This window comes from Saimiri boliviensis, chromosome 1 (genome assembly GCF_048565385.1).
Source record: "Saimiri boliviensis isolate mSaiBol1 chromosome 1, mSaiBol1.pri, whole genome shotgun sequence".
NCBI classification, from domain to species: Eukaryota; Metazoa; Chordata; class Mammalia; order Primates; family Cebidae; genus Saimiri; species Saimiri boliviensis.
The window spans coordinates 168,813,389-168,836,231 of record NC_133449.1 but is presented as its reverse complement, the minus strand read 5'-3'; the positions used below and the strand labels follow the sequence as shown (position 1 = coordinate 168,836,231).

The following is a 22,843-nucleotide window of genomic DNA, read 5'->3' as shown; positions in this document are numbered from 1 at the left end:
GAGGATTCATTGTAAGTCATTCCAATTTCCTACCTACATGATGTTCTTACCCTAGGAGAGTGCATGCTCTTATGGTATAGATTCAGTAAGAAAGTATCTCCAGACAACTATATGATTTGAAAAAGCTAACTGTTAAGGCATACTTCCTCTTCCCTGCCACCCCACCTCATATTTCAATAAATAGCAAGCCCCATTCAAATACGAATAATAAGCACAAAGTATCCAACATGGAACCTATCAAGAAGTTCCTACAAACAAACAATAAAATTTTAGTAAAATATTCCCCATTATCTTCAAATAAATTAAAGAGAACAGGGATCTTTACTTAAATAGCTGAACAAAGTGATATAACAAAAGACTGGAAAGTGAGCTAGAAGAACAGAAGAAACTAAATACAGGGTGAGCATCACTAATCCAAAAACTTGAAATATGAAATGCTCCTAAATGTGAAACTTTTTGACTGACATGACACTGAAAAGAAATGCTCATGGATCATTTCAGATTTTGGATTTACAGATTAGGAATGCTCAGTGGGTATATATTCTGCAAATATAAAAAAAAAAAAAATTCAAAATCCAAAACACTTCTGGTCCCAAGCTTTGCAGATTAAGGGACCTGTAACAGTGAAGCCATGAAAACCACATTAGAAGTAGAAACAGGCAGGTCATGGTGGCTCACACTTGTAATCCCAGTAACTTGGAAGGCCAAGGTGGACAGATCGCTTGAGCCCAGGAGTTCAGGACTAGCCTGGGCAACACGGTGAAATCCCGTCTCTACAAAACATAAAAATAAAAAAAATTAGCTGGGTGTGGTAATGTGTGCCTGTAGTTCCAACTACTCAGGAGGCTGAAGTGGGAGGATTGCTTGAGCCTGAGAGGTCAAGGCTATAGTGAGCTATGATCATACCACTGCACTCCAGCGTGAGGGACAGAGCAAGACCCCATCTCTTTTAAAAAAGAAAAAAAAAAAAAAAAAAGCAAACACAGGTATACAGAAAAAAAAAAAAAATAGTGACCTGGATAACAAACAGGCTTAAAAAACAATGCGGAAGAAAAGGACAAAGAAATATAATAGACATAAAGACAATACAAATACAAAAAGGGAGATGAGGGAGACCATACATATGAATAGTAAATATCTTTTTTTTTTTTTTTAAGACGGAGTTTCACTCTTGTTACCCAGGCTGGAGTGCAATGGCGTGATCTCGGCTCACCACAACCTCCACCTCCTGGGTTCAGGCAATTCTCCTGCCTCAGCCTCCCGAGTAGCTGGGATTACAGGTATGCGCCACCATGCCCAGATAATTTTTTGTATTTTTAGTAGAGACAGGGTTTCACCATGTTGACCAGGATGGTCTCGATCTCTTGACCTCGTGATCCACCCGCCTTGGCCTCCCAAAGTGCTGGGACTAAAGGTTTGAGCCACCACGCCCGGCCAAATAGTAAGTATCTTAAAGGACATTAATAGAATAGAAAAACAAATCGTCAAAAACACAGCAGAAAAAAAATCTTCTGTTAAAAAAAGAAAGTATTACCCCACAGTGGCCACTAAAAAAATAAAAATTAAAAAAATAAAAGACGATAATAGCTTATTAAAGACGACTTATTAAAATCTTCAGACAGAAAGTATTCACTATTTCCCAAGAAAAATTAATATAGGATAATTAACACAAGATATATCCTGATGAAATCACAGATGTTTAAGTATAATGAAAGAATCTTATGATAATCCAGACAGAAAAAAGAGTCACTTACATATAATGGGGAATAATCTAGCAGGCATTGGCAATATTCAGTACCAGAAGACACTAATATAGTGGGTTTTAAATTTTGAGGGGAAAGAACAAGTGATTCAATAATTTCATGCATGAGCTACATTCATTTGTAAATACAATATACAGTATTCTAAAATATGCAAGAACCTATTAACTCTTTTTTTGAGGGGGAGAATAAATTCAAACCAAAATATTAATACTAGCCAGCCAACAGATAAGTCAAGTTGAGAACTCAGGAATCATGAAGCTATACAGAAAGAAAGACTAGTAATGTACAAACTGAATCCACTTAAATATTATATATACATATATACACACATATATATTTAAATAACTATGAGAAACAGGGTCATAAATCAGAATGTAAATGTATAACCAGGAGAATATTAAAATAACTCATGAAAATTCTGTGGTGGAAGATGTATTACTCTCCATGTCCTTCAGAATGAAGTCAATAGATGCTGACTAAATATTTGATTTTTAAAAATCTATTTGTAAATGGTGTCTTCACACACTTCCAGAAAGTAATTTTATTCCTGTGTTTTCTACAGTTCACCAAAGCTTTGGGAACAATTAATAGGGCTAATTGTAGCACACTATGTTGTTATTGTTGCTGTTTTTGAAATGGGGTCTCCCTCTATTGCCCCAGCTGGAGTGCAGTAATGCAATCTCAGTTTACTACAACCTCTGCCTCCTGGGCTCAAGCAATCCACCTTAGCCTCCTGAGTAGCTGGGACTACAGGCACACACAACCACACCTGATAATTTTTTTTTTTTTTTTGGTAGAGAAGGGGTTTCACCATGTTGGCCAGGATGGTCTTAAACTCCTGGGCTCAAGCAATCTGCCCACCTTGGCCTCCCAAAGAGCTGGGATTATAGACACGAGCTACTGCACCAGGCAAGAAGATTTTTGTAGGTAATGCAAACATAGGATCTGTGATCAGAAATTAGAAAATAAAACAGTTTTAAAAAAGAAAAAAAGGAAGAAGGGAGGGAGGGAAAAAGGGAGGGGAGAAAGATTTACATTTGTGAGAATATGGGAGAGTCAGGAGGGCTCAATTGTTTACAGAGATATAGACTGGTTTAGCATTTTTGAACAGTTTGACAACAGTTATCGAAATTTGAGATGCGGACCTTCCTAAACAATAAAATTTTAGTCAAATATTTCCTTATAATCAGCAATTTCACTTCTAGGAATTTATCCCTATGACATATATTCACAAAAGTAGCAAGGATACATAAATATGCCTAGCAATATTTACTGCAGCACCATTTGTAATATTTAAAAACTGTTAACTCAGGTGTTTACGAGTAGATAATTAATAAATTATACAGAACACTGGGTACCTATGAAAAAGAATGAGAAATCTATTGGAATACAGAAAGATGTTATATCATATATATGTATTTTGGGTATACAGAAGTGTCTAGAGAGTTATACAACATATTCTTTAAATTTTTTTAAAAACCTCATAAAAGAGGACTTAGTCTACATTTTCTTCTTATAAGATTTAACATAGATAGTAAACTGATCCTGAAGATATTTTTCTTTCTATTAAGGGAGGTCCATATCAAATCTTATTTTAAAGGAAATAAGTTCCAGGAAGAACTACAGAATATTAATGTATCTATGTCTAAATTACCTAGTTTCCAATTGCTTAACTATTTTCTGAAAATGTCCAATATAGTTCATTCAGTCAGCAGAATACAGTCCAAAGAAACCAACAAAGGTCAGAGAGCTTACTTTATGGTTAGGGAAGAAAGTCAGTGATAAAACACTATTTTTTTTTTTTTCTGAGACGGAGTCTCGTCCCATCACCCAAATGCAATGGTGTGATCTGGGCTCACTGCAACCTCCGCCTCCTGGGTTCAAACGATTCTCCTGCCTAAGCCTCCCAAGTAGCTGAAATGATAGGTACATGACACTACATCCAGCTAACTTTTTCTATCTTTAGTAGAGATGGGGTTTCACCATGTTGGCCAGGTTGGTCTCGAACTCCTGACCTCGTGATCTGCCCACCTCATCCTCCCAAAGTGCTGGGATTACAGCCTGAGCCACTGTGCCCAGCCCTACTACACTTTAGAATGAAAAGTCTTAAAACTTCTCAATTTCACCTCAGGAAACAACACAAGAAAACGGAATTGCTGCATTAAAATATTTTAAATCATAATCAATATCTGAACTGATTCTAATGCAGAATATTCTATAGAATGGGAAACAACGGTTTTTAATCTCCTTTAAAAATAAAAGTATACTATCAAAAACAATAAAATTATGGCAAAAGGTAAGCATTATAATCTAACAAAGCACAGAGGTTGATCCAGATTGTGTTCCAAAGACTGATTTGTACATTCTGATTTAAAACTGAGGGTAAAAGGAATTTCCAAAAAATAAAGCTTCTCAATCAGCCAACAAAAGAAATCTTGTAAAGAATTAGAACATATGGCCAGGCGCAGTGGCTCATACCTGTAACCTGAGCACTTTAGGATGCTGAGGTGGGTAGATCACCTGAGGTCAGGTTTAAGACCAGCCTAGCCAACACTGTGAAACTCCATCTCTACTAAAAATACAACAATTAACCAGGCATGGTGGCGCACACCTGTAATCCTAGCTACTCTTGAGGCTAAGGCAGGAGAGCAGTTTGAACCCAGCAGGTGGAGACTGCAACTGCAGTGAGCTGAGACGGTGCCACTGTACTCCAGCCTGAGCAATAGAGCCAGACTCCACATCAAAAAAAAAAAAAAAAAAAAAAAAATTAGTACACTTAAACATCAAGAACACACCTATGAGATGCCAGAAATGAAATACATCTCTACTGCATGCGATGGGAGTAGACACTCCTCTATATGTAAACTGCTGGGGAAAATTATTATAGCCCAAAGCAGGTATCAGAAGATAGCAGCAAAGAATGGAGGACAAGATGGTACTGCCTTGTAAGTTAAAGTTAATAAGAAATATCAATCACTTTTTCTCAGGACTCAGGGACTCTCTGAGGTTTCCCTGTTTTTGACTAGAACTTTTTCTTTCCTCTGGCCTACGATAAAGTCTGAAATTATAAAATTTATTTATAGATTTTATATTTTTTTACTGTGACAAATTTTACTCACAAATATTCATAGGTTTTAAATATAAAAATTATTGTTCTTTTCTATACTCTTCACATTTTCTTTTTCTCTTAAAAAAATTTTTTTTTCCTTTATAGCAATGTGAGAACAAAAAAAAATTTTTTTTTTGGCTGAGAGTGGTAGCTCACGCCTATAATCCCAGCGTTTTGGGAGGCCAAGGTGGGTGGATCACAAGGTCAGGAGTTCAAGACCAGCCTGGCCAACAAAGTGAAACCCTGTCTCTACTAAAAATACAAAAAATTAGCTGGGCGTAGTGGCATGCACCTGTAGTCCCAGCTACTCGGGAGGCTGAGGCAGCAGAATCACTTGAACCCGGAGGCAAGAGGTTGCAGTGAGCTGAGATCATGCCATTGCACTCCAGCCAGGGTGACAGAGTGAGACTTGGTTTCAAAAAAAAATTTTTTTTTAAGAGAAGTGTCTCACTATGTTGCTCAGGCTGGCATACAGTGGCTATTCACAGGCATGACCATTGTGCAATGCAGCCCTGAACTCCTGGGCTCATGCAATCCTCCTGACTCAGCCTCCTTAGTATCTAGGACTACATGACCAGCATTTCCACATTTTATATGAAGAACAGTATTGCTTTCTATAATGAGGAAAAGAAATAGTATTAAAATTAATTTATCAGTCCATAGATAGCAAAAGCCTGGAATAGGCTATATATACATACATTTTTTTTTTTTGGCCACACCCCACTCCCCTAGGCTCAGGCTGGGCGTGGTGGCTCACGCCTCTAATCCCAGCACTTTGGGAAGCTGAGGTGAGTGGATCACTTGAGGTCAGGAGTTCAAGACCAGCCTGGCCAGGCGCGGTGGCTCACGCCTGTAATCCCAGCACTTTGGAAGGCCAAGGTGGGAGGATCACAAGGTCAAGAGATCAAGACCATCCTGGCCAACATGGTGAAACCCCATCTCTACTAAAACATACAAAAATTAGCTGGGCGTGGTGGCGTGCACCTGTAGTTCCAGCTACTTGGGACGCTGAGGCAGAAGAATTGCTTGAACCCAGGAGGCGGACATTGCAGTGAGCCAAAATTGAGCCACTGCACTCCAGCCTGGTGCCTGGCAACAGAACAAGACTCTGTCTCAAAAATAAATAAATAAATAAATATTTTAAAATATCACATGTTTTTAACTCAGTCACAATCAGTATGGTTTTGTTATACATTAGAGTACATTTACCAGATAGTTCCTTTTTTTTTTTTTTTTTTTTAAAGATGGGGTTTTACCATGTTGGTCAGGCTGGTCTTGAACTCCTGACTTCAGGTGATCCGCCCGCCTTGGCCTCCAAAGTGCTTGGATTACAGGCATGAGCCACTACACACGGCCCATTTTTTTTTCTTTTTCTTTTTTTTTTAGATGGCGTTTTTCACTCTTGTTCCCAGGCTGGAGTGCAATGGCACAATCTAGACTCACTGCAACCTCCACCTCCTGGGTTCAAGTGATTCTCCTGCCTCAGCCTCCCAAGTATCTGGGATTACAGGCATGTGCCATCACACCTGACTAATTTTTCTGTATTTAGTAGAGATAGGGTTTTACCATGTTAGTCAGGCTGGTCTCGTACTGCTGACCTCAGGTAGATCCACCCACCTCGGCCTCCCAAAGTGCTGGGATTACAGGCATGAGCCACTGCACCCAATCCTATTTAATTTTTTAGCAGAACTCCCAACAGGTTAAGAGAGTGACTTTGTTGTAGAAAATACAAGGAAGAAAAAATCCAGATAAGAATTCAGAGGATAAGAGTATTAAATCTTGCTTATATTATCGAAGCTTTTAAGTTCTACTCTATTTCTTTATTTTGAATGAAGAAAGAACTTCAATTGCTAATTTTTATAGATGACCCAAGGCAACTCTAAAAAAGGAAAAAGATACAAGAAGAAGTCAAAAGACTAAGACATACTTAACGTATCCTGCTGTCATAATTCTCAGACAAAAAGTGTACCTCCCAAAAATTGTAACTGATAGGGCAGGTCCTAATTAATAAGAATGAATGATAGTGTTATCATTATAGTATTTAGTATTATTAGAAATGATAATAAATAGCATAATCATACTATACATTTATTTTGGTCAATAATTATTTTCCAACAATGTCCTAAGGTATCCAAGTAAATTGGATACCTGATTGGAGATGATTTAAAAGGCAATATTGGAAATGATTTAAAAGGCAATACTTTCAGAGTTTTTTCTAAATAAGCAAAACTAAGAAATCTAATTCTCTATAACATTTACAGCTATGTATGTCACACATAGGTTTTTAAGAAATATGTAAGAGAATTCTGGGAAAAACTCCAGAAAGCAGTTTAAAGTACTCTCACAAAATCAAAGTTAGGCAAAGGACACATTTCAGCAAGGGAATATTACTTACAGATAGATTATTACACATATGAACTTCCCATCTATTTTGAACTTTTGAAAAGCCAAAACAGAAAACATAAAAAGAACAGAATTTGTAGTAATCTACTAGGGGGATGATTAACAACAGTAGCTTTATTTTTAAATGTCTAATAAAAGAAACAACAGAAATAACTCAAAGTGGTGATAGATGTACTAATTACTCTGATTACTGATCATTACACATTATATACATCATGGAAACATCGCTCTGTACCCCATTAATATGTTCAATTATCATGTGTCAATTAAAATAATAAGAAATCACTCAAAATACTTGACTTATTACTCTATTCTGTAAACATATCATTGAATTTATGATGTGTCTAACAAAGGGCAGTTTAAAAAGCAGAGGAATGTCAAATGCGGGTGCAGTGAAAGGAAGAAACAGACTAATAGTTTTACCTAGGAAAAGAAACATTATGCCCTATTCAACACTAAGTATTTTCAAATACATTTAATACATATGGTAACTAGAACAGGTAGCCAAGTTTTTTTTTTTTAAAGTTATTGTATACAAAGTATGTAAACTACTGATCTTTACTAGTATATTTTAAACATTAAGTATGTATGGATATTAACATTCACGCAAAAATATTTGAAATTTAAAATATCTTACTAAATCGGCCCCTGCTTGAAGTAAAACATCTGCAACATCCGTATGTCCATTTTCACAAGCATAGGTTAAGGCTGTGTCTCCTGTTGCTGTTGTAGCATGCACATTAGCGCCTAGCAAACAGAAAAGCATACATTTACTTTGTGAACTGTAAAATTCTATTAGATAGTCCAATTTTGCAATCTAGTGAAACTGAAGAATTCAAAAATGAAAATATCAAAATGCATTTTAAAATATCAAAATGTATTTAAGTATACTAGTATTCCTTTAAAAATGCTTTATAAAAATACTTTGAGCCACACAGAAAATAATGAAACCAAGTAATTTTAAAACACACTAATTTGCCCATATATCACTAGTAAGTATACCCTAAGGAATAAAAGAACTGCAAAACCAAAAAATATTAAGCATTTTTCAGAAATTATATTGGTGGTACTTCTTGTTTGTATTTAGAGAGAATTCTATGGATATTACAGTATATATCAAATGAGCAATTATTTCGTGAGAACAGAAATTTTGGGCATGGTTAAGAGAAAACATAGATACAATAAATTTTTTTTTTTTTTCTGAGACACAGTCTCACTTTGTTGCCCAGGTTGGAGTGCAGTGGCATGATCTCAGCTCACTGGAACCTCCACCTCCTGGTGAGAAACACAGATAAAAGATCTTTATTTTTTTTTCTTTTTGAAACAGTCTCACTCTGTTGCCCAGGCTGGATTGCAGTGGCATGATCTCTTAGCTCACTGCAACCTCCGCCTCCTGGGTTCAAGTAATTCTTGTGGCTCAGCCTCTCGAGCAGCTGGGATCACAGGCACATGCCACCACGCCTGGCTAATTTTTGTATTTGTAGTAGAGATGGGGTTTCACCATGTTGCCCAGACTGGTCTTGAACTCCCAACCTCGGGTGAGATATAAGATTGTTGAACTTAAGTAAAAATCTTGTTCTGGCCAGGCCTAGTGGATCACTTGAGCCCAGGAGTTTGAGATTAACCTGGGCAACATGGTGAAACCCTGTCTCAACCAAAAAAAAAAAAAAAGGCACATGCCTGTAGTCCCAGCCACTTGGGAGGCTGAGGTGGGAGAATCACTTGAGCCCAGTAGGCGGAGATTACAGTGAGCTCACATCATACCACTGCACTCCAGCCTGGGCAACAGAGCAAGACTCAGTCTCAAAAACAAAACAAAACAAAACCTTGTGGTTCTGAATTGGAAGTATGGAGATCGTCCCTTAGCATACTTCGAAGGTGACCAATGAATTCCTGATATATTTAATCTATAAGAAAAATACATATTTCCCAGCCGTGACCAATTACAGCCTAGACACAATGGTAGTAGACTAAGCAGAAATAGCATCTCTAGCTTAGATCATGGTCTCTAAGTACTATTTACTACTAAATGAAATTAGAGTTTCTTAGAAAAATGACTGATCCCAAGGCAGGAGCAGGAACTGTATAAGATGAGCCTGGAAAATCCTTGCCGTATCAGGAAGCAAGAAAACTATCAGAGACTACAATGAAGTCATGACAAAAGGATTTAGGCGCTAACCTTATTGATCAAAGATATTCAGACTGTCCCATCTTCTGATGATTTTTGCATCAAAAAGAATAATGACAGTGATGAAGTAAAAGCCATCTTACATATTTAAATCCAAAAGTTCAAAATTATATTCAAATAAAAAACAAAACAACAGGGCCAGGCATAGTGGCTCATACTTGTAATCCCAGTGCTTTGGGAAGCCAAAGTGAGAGGACTGCTTGAGGCCAAGACTTCAAGATCAGCCTATGCAACAAGCAAGATCCCACCTCTACAAAAAAATTAAAAAATAAATCAGCGAGGCACGGTGGTGCATGTCTGTAGTCCCAGCTACTTGGGAGGCTAAGGCAGGAAGATCCCCTGAGTCCAGGTGCTTGAAGTTTCAGTGAGCTACGATCATACCACTGCATTCCAGCCTGGGTAACAGAACAAGAGTCTGTTTCAAAACAAAACTAAACAAAAAAGCACTTGACTGATCACCTTTGAAAGATGCTAAGGGGCTGCCTCATCACTTCAGAAACTGGTAGATAAAGGGGAAAAAAAAAGACAAACATTTTTCTTCCCATTCCTATATGATAATTTGTACTTAATTTAAGGCCAAATCGTTGAGGGGAAGTTTCTCTTTATAAATATTCAAGGAAGAAATAAAAAGACAGAATAAAAGAACTTAGAATATCACCTCTTTGTAACCCCTAATGAATTAATGGATCTAAGCAATGCTCATCAATGGCTAATATCACAAGAAGAGAGACAATTATATGGTTATTACCTCCGGAAGAAAGTATACAAATACTACCTATGAAGTAGTCCCATTAAAAAACAAAAAAGTCAGACCTGAATACAATCAAGTCTCTAGAGCTAACTGCTAATTTATAGAAAATCCAAAGGATAGAAAAACAAGTTAAATAAAATCATGGGGATATCATCAGCAAAATCTATGCTCTGGGAAGCCTAAAGGACAAGCATTCCATTTCCTCAACCAAAAATTCCAAGAAAAATGATAAGAAAAATGAAATGTAGCCCATCAATTCAAGAGATGTAAGAGACATAATGATTAATAGTGATTGTATGAATCTTATTTGAATCCTAATTCAAACAAGTCACCAAATACACACATACAGATTTATAAAACTATCAGAGAAATATGAAAATGGCTTGGATATTTGCTAAGAAACTCATTAAAATTTTTTAGGTAGGAAAATTCAATTGTGGTTATTTTTTAAATTATCTTTTAAATACTGAATATTAACACTTTTATAAAAGAACACTTTTAACCATTAATTTTTAATTTTTAAAAATAAAAAGTTAAAAAATGTTTCTTTAAATAAAAATAATTTTATAAGAACGGGAATGTGAAGGAAGTACAAATGAAGTAAGATTGGCCATGAATTAGACATTCATGTTAAAACACTAACTGGGTGATAGATTCTTAGGATCTCAAATACTACATTCTCCATATGTTTGAAAAAAATGCCGTAACAAAAAGGTTGGTAAATTTGTTTTAATTTTATAGCCCTTATATGAGTTTTCTTTAGTGCCACACTATAAGAAGAGTTTCTTATAGTGTGTAAATAAATCACACTTAAAACTGGGGAGAAAAAAAACACCTTTAGGTAGTGATCACATAAAAGTGATTCTCAAACCCTGGGATAGTTCTTCGAGCTACCTACTTCAAATAAGCAAAAGGAGCTATATCAATGGTAATGTGGTAGAAAAAACAATGTCAAGAGTTCTAAGTTTCAATGCTGGCTCTGTCCCTATTAGCTTGGTTACCTTAAAGGGAGTTAGTTATATAACATCACTGTGCATCAGTTCCCTCATCTATAAGAATGTGTTTAAGCCGGGCGCGGTGGCTCAAGCCTGTAATCCCAGCACTTTGGGAGGCTGAGGCGGGTGGATCACAAGGTCGAGAGATCGAGACCATCCTGGTCAACATGGTGAAACCCCGTCTCTACTAAAGATACAAAAAATTAGCTGGGCATGGTGGCGCGTGCCTGTAATCCCAGCTACTCAGGAGGCTGAGGCAGGAGAATTGCCTGAGCCCAGGAGGTGGAGGTTGCGGTGAGCCAAGATCGCGCCATTGCACTCCAGCCTGGGTAACAAGAGCGAAACTCTGTCTCAAAAAAAAAAAAAAAAAAAAAAAAAAAAAAAAAAAAAAAAAAGAATGTGTTTAATATTACTCACTACACAGGAACCAGTGGCAATTAATAGAGATAACACAAAAGCTGAGCAAAATGTCTGGTATTCAAGAATTTCTTAATAGACATTTATTCCTTCTTTTAAAAACATGTTACAATAGCATGACTTTAGCTTAAGAGACGGATAAGAGAAGAATGGACAAAGATAACCACTAGCAGAGAAAGACACTTGAATAGGACACACTTACTAAAAATGACAGGGGAAAAATGACTGAATATATACACTAGTTAGAGTGATTAGCAGTATTTGATTCAGGAAAGAAGTCGGCTTTTATGATTGGTTTGTCCAAATCTAATCATCCAAACCATTCACAATCTGGTTTAAGGCCAGGAGTGGTAGTTCACACCTGTAACCCTAGCACTTTGAGAGGCTGAGGCAGAAGGACTGCTCGAGCCCAGGAGTTTCAGACCAGCCTTGGCAACATGGCGAAACCTCTTCTTTAAAAAAAATATAAAACTTAGCCAGGCATGCTGGTACACGCCTATAGTCCCAGCTACTTTGAGGCTGAGGCTGAAGATCACTTTAGCCCAGGAGGCTAAGGTTGCAATGGAACATATTCACGCCACTATACTCCAGCCTGGGTGACAAAGCACAACACTGTCGTAAAAAAAAGTCTGGTTTAACAAATTATTTCAATAATAATTCAAAGAAAAAACTGAGGTTGAGCTATATTAAAATTAATGTTAACAATGAAAGCCCAAAAGGATGAATAAAATTTTGCTAAATATTTTATTTTCTTTTACATATTAACTTTTCTATATATTAAATTTTAAACAATATATCAGACCTGGAAGAAAAGAAAAATCCTACTATTACTTTCAAAGCATATATTTACATCTGTTGGGACTAATTTTTTTTTTAATATGTTCTATAAAACTACAAATTTTTTTTTTTGAGATGGAGTTTTGCTTTTGTTGCCCAGTCTGGAGTGCAATGGCAGGATCTCGGCTCACTGCAAACTCTGCCTCCCAGGTTCAAGCAATTCTCCTGCCTCAGCCTCCCAAGTAGCTGGAACTACAGGCACCTGCCACCACGCCAGGCTAATTTCCTTTGTATTTTTAGTAGAGACGGGGTTTCACTATGTTGGCCAGGCTGGTCTTGAACTCCTGACCCCGTGATCTGCCCGCCTTGGCCTCCCAAAGTGCTGGCATTACAAGAGTGAGCCACCACGCCCAGCCAAAACTATAAATATTCTATGTAAAAGTACTGTTTACCACAGCTTAAGAATTAATAAGGTGAAAATATTTTTAAAATTAGTACTCTGCAAAAAAAATTAATTCCCTCTTTTTTCAGAGGACTTAAAAATGTCAAGAAATGAACAGACTTAAAGGTACCAAATTATACCCTCAATAATGTCATCATCCCCACCTCTTATTAACAGATACTAGGAGAAAGTAACATCTCCCTACCACAAGCCGCGAACAATTAAATGGAAAAAGAAGGTAAACAAGATGCCTTATGGTCACTATGTAAACGTTAGTAACAGGATGAAATCTTTTTAAAAATGAGTTTTAAAGACTAAAGAATGTAAGACCAGTTAAATTATGGAGCTGTCTTTCAACTCTTACAGAAATGAAACAGTTAACAGTTAATCGTTAAAGTTAAGAAAGCAATGTAAGTCTTTTTCTAAAAGGTATTTTAAATTTTTAAATTTTTATTCGTTTTATTTTTAACTGACAAATAATAATTGTATATATTGATGGGGTACAATGTGATATATGTATATGTTGTATAATGATTAGATCAAGCTAATAAACATTCATCGCCTCACATATTTATTTGTAGTGAGAACATTTAAACCTACTCTTTCAGCAATTTTGAGATATACATTATTGTCAACTATAGTGACCTTGCTATGCAATATATCATTAAAACTTACTCCACCTATCTAAGTGAAACTCTGTACCCTTTGATCAACGATTCCCCTTTCCTTGTGTATCCTCCTCCCACCCTCATTCCCACACTCTGGTAACCTACGAGCTCAACATTTTTAGATTCCAATAAGTAAACTATTACTGTATATGTCTTTCTGAGCAATAAGGCATTTTAAAGCCACATACCAGAAGCCAGCAAATATTTAACCAACTCCAGGTGTCCCTCCTGAGATGCCTCCATCAGAGGTGTGGAGCAGCCAAGTTCTATATCAGCCCCTGCCTTAATCAGAAAGTCTGCAACTTCAGAAAATCCTCCACAGCAAGCCAAAGTTAGAGCAGTTTCTTGAGTTTCTTCTGTCTGGGCATTTATATTTGCTCCTAGGAAAGTATAAAAATAAATAAAACTAGTTGCAAGAGACTTATAATAAAGATACTATTTTTCTGAATTGTGATAATCATCTCTGCCTTCTCTACTTCTATGGCCCTCCAGAGCGTTCAGAAATTATCATCAATGCAAAATACACACACACACACACACACACACACACACACACACACGCGCACGCACGCATGCGTTGCAGTAAACTAAACCAGTACTAACATGAAACATCTAAAGAAAACTGACTTTTCCAAAAGAAATAAAACTGCTTTACCTTGTGCTAAGAGTAGTGCCACCATCTCTTCATGTCCTTCCCGAGCAGCTTCCATCAAGGGAGTGTATCCTTCATCATTAACTTCTTCAAGATTTGCTCCCCTTTCAATAAGTAGAGCTGCCAATTCAACATGTCCTCCACAGGCAGCTAGCGTCAATGGAGATTCAAATGAATCTGCAGGCATGTTCACTTGAGCACCACTATCCAAAAGCAAACGTGCCACCTCCACATGTCCATCCTGCAGATTTTCAGAAGTAAAACAAGGAGATAAATTTTTTGTTTTGAGATTTTTTAAGTGGGAGAGAAGAAAGCAAGAGATTGGAAAATGACAGGAAGAAAAAAAGACAAGATTAGAAGATTTAGCATAGACAGCATATATATTATCATGCTTATCTGAGCTTTATCAAAAGATCAATATTGTTTTAAAATATTTTTTAAATTATTTTAACCAACTTTTGAGCAAGCCCAAAATTCTCCAAAAGAATGAGACTTGGTGACGTTAACAGTCACAAGTCCAAATAATTTTAAATATCCGTATTTTTTGAAGTTCAAAAAACTGAAATCTATAGTCAACAAGACCTCAAAATAACCAGGTTATACTACTGCCAGGTCAACTATAGCCATATACTCAAATTCAGGTTTTCATATTCAAATGCAGAAACTGTATGAGATCTATTTCAGAAACAAAGGCATGTCAAAAAATAACACAACAAATTATGTGAAGTCATTGCCACTTGGGATTATGTCACCAACATAAACCTCTCTGGATTGACACTATCCTATATTTTTCCTAATCACAATGCCTTGTTGCAATGAGGTAAAGACGTAAAAATAAAGATTCATTTGGAAAAAATTTTTACCATGGCCTATCTGCATAGATAGTAAGGCAATTAACAATAAAATATTCTCATGGTAGGTATCAATTCTACTTATCACCATAAATATCCTTCTTTAATTTCAAATTCTTAATGTCAGATTTATGTGGGTCTTAATGCTTGTTGCGGTACATAAGGTCAGAGGCTATGTTGTACTATATTTCAAAAATGACCAAAATGTTGCTAAGGAAAAATAAATACTGAGGAGAAGAATAAGGTTTAGTAGTTCTTTTATTAAAGAAATAAGGCTGGGCATGGTGGCTAACACTTGTAACCCCACCACTTTGGGAAGCGGAGGCAGGCTGACAGCTTGAGCCCAGATGTTCGAGGCCACGCTGGGCAACAGGGTGTAACCACGTTTCTACAAAAAAATACAAAAATTAGTTAAGCTAATGGTGTGCACCTGTAGCCACAGCTACTTGGGAGGCTGAGGCAGGAGGACTGTTTGAGCGCAGGAGGCAGAGGTTTCAGTGAGCCAAGATCATGCCACTGTACTCCAGCCTAAGTGACAGAGACCCTGTCTCAAAACCAAAAAAGAATTAAATAAAGAAACCTTAATTGTTAGATTTCAATATCCATCAAGACTTTTATTATATTTAGCTAAATGACTAGCCCAGCTTTAATCACTTCTGATATAATGCCAAGAACAGATGACTTCACATTAAAATTTTAGTTTTACTAATACTTCAAAGACATGTAAAATAAAATAATTTTAACCAAATTACTGTACTGAGTTATCTGGTAGTTGAAATGTATTTCTAATCGAAAAGAAAACAAGGATTTTTGGCCGGGCGCGGTGGCTCAAGCCTGTAATCCCAGCACTTTGGGAGGCCGAGGCGGGTGGATCACGAGGTCGAGAGATCGAGACCAACCTGGTCAACATGGTGAAACCCCATCTCTACTAAAAATACAAAAAATTAGCTGGGCATGGAGGTGCGTGCCTATAATCCCAGCTACTCAGGAGGCTGAGGCAGGAGAATTGCCTGAACCCAGGAGGCGGAGGTTGCGGTGAGCCGAGATCGCGCCATTGCACTCCAGCCTGGGTAACAAGAGCGAAACTCTACCTCAAAAAAAAAAAAAAAAAAAAAAAAAAAAGAAAACAAGGATTTTTAAGTGTCTACAGATCACGGAATTGCTATTGTGCCTATCTCCTCTAGGCTCTCAATAAATTGTTTTACTTGAATTTACTTGAATTCTTTTTTTATTTAAAAAAAGAGTCTTGCTCTGTCACCCAGGCTGGAGTGCAGTGGTGTGATCTCAGCTCACTGCAACCTCCACCTCCCAAATTCAAGTGATTCTCGTGTCTCAGCTTCCCAAGTAGCTGAGATTACAGGTGCACACCACTATGCCTGGCTAAGTTTCGTATTTTTAGTAGAGATGGGGTTTCACCATGTTGGCCAGGCTAGTCTTGAACTCCTGGCCTAAAGTGATCCACCTGCCTCAGCCTCTCAAAGTGCTAGGATTACAGGCATGAGCCACCACACGCAGCTGAAGTTTGAAGATTTTTTTTTTTTATATAGATTCTGCTAACATATCTTCAGTACATATATTAAGAGAGGAATTGTTAAAAAAAAAAAAGTAAATAAATACATACAACTCTTTTTTCTTTTCTTTTTTTTTTTTTTGAGATGGAGTTTTGCTCTTGTTACCCAGGCTGGAGTGCAATGGCATGATCTTGGCTCACGCAACCTCTGCCTCCTGGGTTCAGGCAATTCTCCTCCCTCAGCCTCCTGAGTAGCTGGGATTACAGGCACGCACCACCATGCCCAGCGAATTTTTTCTATTTTTAGTAAAGACGGGGGTTTCACCATGTTGACCAGGGTGGTCTCGATCTCTTGACCTCGTGATCCACCCGCCTCGGCCTCCCAATACAACTCTTTTCTTAAAGCCTAGGCAACATAGTGAGATATCATCTCTACGAAAAATTTAAAAGCTGGGCATGGTGACATGTCCCTCTAGTCTCAGGTACTTGGGAAGCTGAGGCGAGAGGACTGTTTGAGTACAGGGGATACAGGCTGTAGTGAGCCATGACAGTGCCGCTGCACTCTAGCCTGGGTTAACAGAACGAGAGTCTGTCTTCAAAAAAAAAGAGAGAAGCCGGGCGCGGTGGCTCAAGCCTGTAATCCCAGCACTTTGGGAGGCCGAGGCGGGTGGATCACGAGGTCGAGAGATCGAGACCATCCTGGTCAACATGTTGAAACCCCATCTCTACTAAAAATACAAAAAATCAGCTGGGCATGGTGGCTTGTGCCTGTAATCCCAGCTACTCAGGAGGCTGAGGCAGGAGAATTGCCTGAACCCAGGAGGCGGAGGTTGCGGTGAGCTGAGATCGCGCCATTGCACTCCAGCCTGGGTAACAAGAGTGAAACTCTGTCTCAAAAAAAAAAAAGAGAGAGAGAGATCTACAGAAAAACCACCCAATCAACCAACAGAATCATATGAGACATAAGATTGTGTGAGATATACCTGGGAGGTTTGGGAGCTGAGGCACGAAAATCACTTGAATCTACTTGGGAGGCTTAGGCATAAGAATCACTTGAACCTAGGAGGCGGAGGTTGCAGTGAGCTAAGGTCACACCACTGCACTCCAGACGAGGCAACAGAGTGAGACTCGTCTCAAAAAAAAAAAAAAAAAAAAAAATAGACAGAGATAATATGTGGCTGCTGCATTAAGCCACTATGTTTTGAGTGATTTGTTACACAGCAATAGTCAACGAAATAGAAATTAAAATATGTAATGATGAGCTTATTTAAACACATCTGAAAAACACATTTGTATTTCCAGGTAATTTTCTTGCCATTAAATCTGTCTTACGTATTTATCAGAATGCGTTGAGTTTCTCTGTATTTGCACTCTCTTTTAGATATGCATATATGCATAATATATATGTGTTTACAGAAGTAGAAAAAGGATTTCTGGATTGACAGCACTAAAGGTGATTATTATTCTCTGTGACGCAAAAGGTTTGTTATTAAAAAATATTCTAGATTATCCTTAAAAAAAAAAAAAAAAAAAAAAAAACAGGCCAGGCGCGGTGGCTCAAGCCTGTAATCCCAGCACTTTGGGAGGCCGAGGCGGGTGGATCACGAGGTCAAGAGATCGCGACCATCTTGGTCAACAAGGTGAAACCCCGTCTCTTCTAAAAACACAAAAAATTAGCTGGGCATGGTGATGCGTGCCTGTAATCCCAGCTACTCAGGAGGCTGAGACAGGAGAATTGCCTGAACCCAGGAGGCGGAGGTTGCAGTGAGCCGAGATCATGCCATTGCACTCCAGCCTGGGTACAAGAGCGAAACTCTGTCTCAAAAAAAAACAACAAAAACAAAAACAAACAAACAAACAAAAACAGTTAAATGTTTCATAGGCTATCCATATAGTTTGAGTCAATATATTTTTGAAGTTAATTTGCTATATATGATTTTAATATGAAACTATAAAAACACTAGAACTATGTCTATTACCTCCAAAATTAAAGTTTTATCAATAACAATCCTAAGGCCAAATACTTTACTGTTCTCTTCCAAAAGCAGAGGCATTCAAGAATTTACTGTGTTTAATTTAGCATCGAGTTAAAAAATTATATAAACCCAACACCAATTGATAACTCTCAAAGGCTTAAACACATATGAACTTTTCTTCCCATAAAATCTCAAGTGAGTGTAATTTAAAATTACCATGCAGGCCTCCATTAAGGCAGTGTGCATCTCATCTGTTTTGTGCTCTTGATCTGCACCAGCTTCAAGTAGAAAGCGAACCATATCCAAATGGCCTTGAAAAGAGGAATAGAAATTTTAAAGTAATTGACTATCAGTTTAATACTTAAGTATTGAAGCATGGATTCTTTTTCTTCAGATGTCTATCCAAGAATTTGATAACTTATTTTACATTCAATAAATAAATCAGTGAACAGTTTTACAAAGCCCATTCAAAGCAATATATAGGCTTTTTTCAAGGTCTTATTATCTAGGCTTTAAAGACTGAATTAGTCTAAGGCACATAATTCAAGGTAAGTAAAGTAATAATGCTTTTACCTTGGTTGAATATGCATAATTATTTAGCTAATGAAAACACTGGGATCAAACAGAAAGCCAAGTAAAGTATCTTTGGATCATATATTCCAGAAAAACAGCTTTAAAGTAACCATAAACCCACTGTGGCAATAAGCAGGCACAGAAAACTCCATTTAAAATAATTTCAATCCTCTTGATACAGTGAATAAACAAAAAGCCTTGATAGTCAATAAGAAAAAGACAAACCCTCCAGCAGAATAATGGGTGAAGGATATGAAATGATAATTCAAGAACGAAATGCAAGTGAATATTAAACTGATGAAAACGACCTTCCTATTAAAGAAATGCAAATTAAAATAAGACACCTTTTTTTTTTTTTACTATCAAAATGGCAAATATTAAAAAGTATACCAGATAATACCCAGTGTTGGTAGGGGTATAGGGTGGGGTAAAGGGCACTCTCAAACATTGCTGGTGGGAGTATAAATTGTTTGAACCTTTCTAGAAGGCAATTTGGCAATATGTATCAAAAGCCTTAAAAATGTCCATACCCTTTGACCCAGCAATTCCACTTCCAGGAATTTATCCTAAGGAAATAATCAGAGATTAGGCAAAAATGTCTGCACAAGGATGTTATCACAGTGTTTTTAATAATACTGAAAACCTGGAAACAATTCAAGTGTCCAACAATAGGTAATTATGTGCATCTATCTGATGTATTTGGCAAAGACTGCTAGTTCCCTATCCAATATCCATTCTTTTATTCTTTCTCTTTTTTAAAGATGGGGTCTCTATTGACCAGGCTATAGTGCAGTGGCATGATCATAGCTGACTGCAGCCTCGAACTCGAAGACTCAAGGGATCCTCCCACCTCAGCCACCCCAGTACCTAGGACTGAGCTAGGCCTCAAGAGACCCTCCTGCCTCAGCCTCCCAAAGTGCTGTGATTATAGGTGTGAGCTACTGCACCCAGCATTCTCTTATTGTTTTTAATAACAGAACTCCAATTTCATCTGGGCAACTTACCTGACTAGAAGACTATATTTCTCTGCCCCTCTTGCAGCTATATGTAGCCAATGAGATTTAAGTGGTAGTTACAAGGCTGCACACCTAGGAAGACTCTTTAAAGAAAGCTTGCTAAATTGAGAGGCACTCCTTATTTTGCCCTTAACATCTTTATCATTCCTAGATAGCAAACTGCTGGGGTCCTGGCTACCATCCTGGTTTATAGGTTTATTGTAATCTTGAGGATACAAACCACATTATAGGATAGTAGAGAAAAAAAACATAATTATGAGCTCCTGATGACAACGGAACTGCCGTACTAGCGCTAAACAGCTTACCCTTCTAATTCTCTTTTGTTCAAATCATTATTAATTTAGAATCTGTGATATACGTAGCCAATTTTAATCCTAAATGAAATAGTAAAATAGTACATGATCATCAAAAGTTAGTGTACAAATATTTATTGAGGCCAGGTATGGTAGCTTATACCTATAATACTAACATTTTGGGAGTCTGGGGTAGAAAGATTAATTGAGGCCTGGAGGTTCAGACCAGCCTGGGCAATAGAGTGAGACTTCCATCTGTACAAAAAAATAAAAATAAAATTAGCTGGGTATGGTGACATGAGCCTGGAATCCTACCTATTCAGGAGACTGAGGCAGGAGGATCGCTTGAACCCAGGAGTTTGAGGCTACAGTGAGCTCTGACAGTGCCACTGCACTCCATCCTGGGCAACAGGGCAAAACCCTATCTCTAAAAATAATAAAAAATAGGCCGGCTGCAGTGGCTCATGCCCATAATCCCAGCACTTTGGGAGACCGAGGTGGATGAATCACCTGCAGTCAGGAGTTCGAGATCAGCCTGACCAATATAATGAAACCCTGTCTCTACTAAAAATACAAAAATTAGCCAAGCATGGTGGCATGCGCCCATAATCCCAGCTACTTGGGAGGCTGAGACAGGAGAATTGCTTGAACCCAGGAGGCAGAGGTTGCAGTGAGCTGAGATCATGCCACTGTACTCCAGCCTGGGCAATAAGCACGAAACTCCGTCTCAAAAAAATAAAAATAAAAAATAAAGAATATTTATTGAGATGAAAAATGTCTATTGTATACTGCTAAATAAAAGAAGTAGACTATAAATCTGTTAGAGTATAGCTTTTGATTAAAATACATATGTTCGTATATAAACATACTTAAAAACACAATGGAAATATGCACACTAAAATATTGTTTACATGCTTCTTTATCTTTATATGGTACCATTACATGTCATTTTAAAATTTCTTTTCTTTAGCTGGGTGTGGTGATGCATGCCTGTAATCCCGGCTCTTTGGGAGGCTGAGGCAGAAGGATCACTTGAGGTCAGGAATTCAAGGCCAGCCTGGTCAACATAGTGAAACAGCTTTAAAGTAACCATAAACTAAAAATACAAAAATTAGCTAGGCATCTGTGGCGCATGCCTGTAGTCCCAGCTACCCGGGAGGCCAAGGCACGAGAATCACATGAGCCCAGGAGGCAAAGATTGCAGTGAGCTGAGACTGCACCACTGCACTCAAGTCTGAGTGGCAGAGTGACAAAAGAAAAGAAAAAAGAAAAAAAGAAAAATTTCTTTTCTTTGTGTTATTCTGTTTTTCAGATTTTCAGTATTGTGTGTATTACTGGCATGTACTATTTTTTAAATAAACACTGGAAAAAGCATATAAAACAAAACTTATTAAATAATGGAAACCCTCTAAATCTATGCTAAGTGTTTGGGTTAACTTCACAGTTAACCCAGTAAATATGAATTAAAATAATAAACATATATTAGAAAACTATATTACAGGCAATACTGGCTAAAATAGACTTTCTATATAATCTCTTTTAAACTAGGTAATTTTATAGCACAGGGAAAACATAAGCAATATAAAGTTAACTCAAATATTCAAAGTGGTTATGAAAAACATTATAAATATTCATGCATATGTTAAGTACCTTTATAGCATGCAAGCGTAAGAGCACTTTCTTTGAATTCATTAGAATGGGTGTTGATGCCTGCACCATGATCTAAAAGAACTCTTGCAACTTCCACATGACCTGCACTGGCTGCTTCCATTAAGGGAGTATGTCCATTTTCATTATGATCTTCTATATTTGCACCTTCATTAAGGAGCACTTTAACAATGTCAACAAATCCTCCAGCACAGGCATAAGTTAGTGCAGTGTTTCCTAAAAAGAACAAAGAGAAATATAATACATAAACAGAATACATATTAAAAAAATAAAAGAGTAAAAAAAGAAAAACAGAAATATAAAATCAGAACAGATACAATTATGATTATGCTAATACACTAGGTATACCTCTTCAATTCCCTTACACAATTCACTACAACTACTATCTCAACTTTTTCTCATTATCATTGGTTAGAAGCATCACCTTAATTTTCTTTTTCTTTTTTTTTTTGTTTCACCTTGTTGGTCAGGGTGGTTTCAAACTCCTGACCTCAGGTGATCCACCCACCTCAGCCTCCCAAAGTGCTGGGATTACAGGTGTGAGCCACTACGCCTGGCTCGTTTTTTTTTTTTTTGAGACAGAGTCTCGCTCTGCCACCCAGGCTGAAGTGCAATGGTGCGATCTTTGCTCATTGCAACCTCTGCCTCCCGATTTCAAGCGCCCACCACCAGGCCTGGCTAATTTTTGCATTTTTAATACAGAAGGGTTTTCACCATGTTGGCCAGGCTGGTCTCAAACTCCTGACTTCAGGTGTTCCACCTGCCTCAAGCTCCCAAAGTGCTGTGATTAC

At 37.5% G+C, this 22,843-nt stretch overlaps 1 protein-coding gene across 18 annotated transcripts in view; it reads right to left on the bottom strand.

Moving 5' to 3' along the window:
- ANKHD1 (ankyrin repeat and KH domain containing 1) overlaps positions 1–22,843 on the bottom strand; it is a 139,487-nt gene that overhangs the window by 75,914 nt on the left and 40,730 nt on the right. For 17 of the 18 annotated variants that reach the window (XM_039462116.2, XM_039462188.2, XM_039462347.2 and 14 more), the window contains 5 exons: positions 22,035–22,268; positions 18,719–18,813; positions 14,169–14,406; positions 13,702–13,893; positions 7,913–8,022 (listed from right to left, as the gene is read on the bottom strand). In XM_039462116.2, coding sequence (XP_039318050.1) covers positions 7,913–8,022; positions 13,702–13,893; positions 14,169–14,406; positions 18,719–18,813; positions 22,035–22,268 — 869 coding nt within the window. The remainder of the gene's footprint in view (positions 1–7,912; positions 8,023–13,701; positions 13,894–14,168; positions 14,407–18,718; positions 18,814–22,034; positions 22,269–22,843) is intronic. The other variant, XM_010344458.2, reaches the window with a different exon arrangement.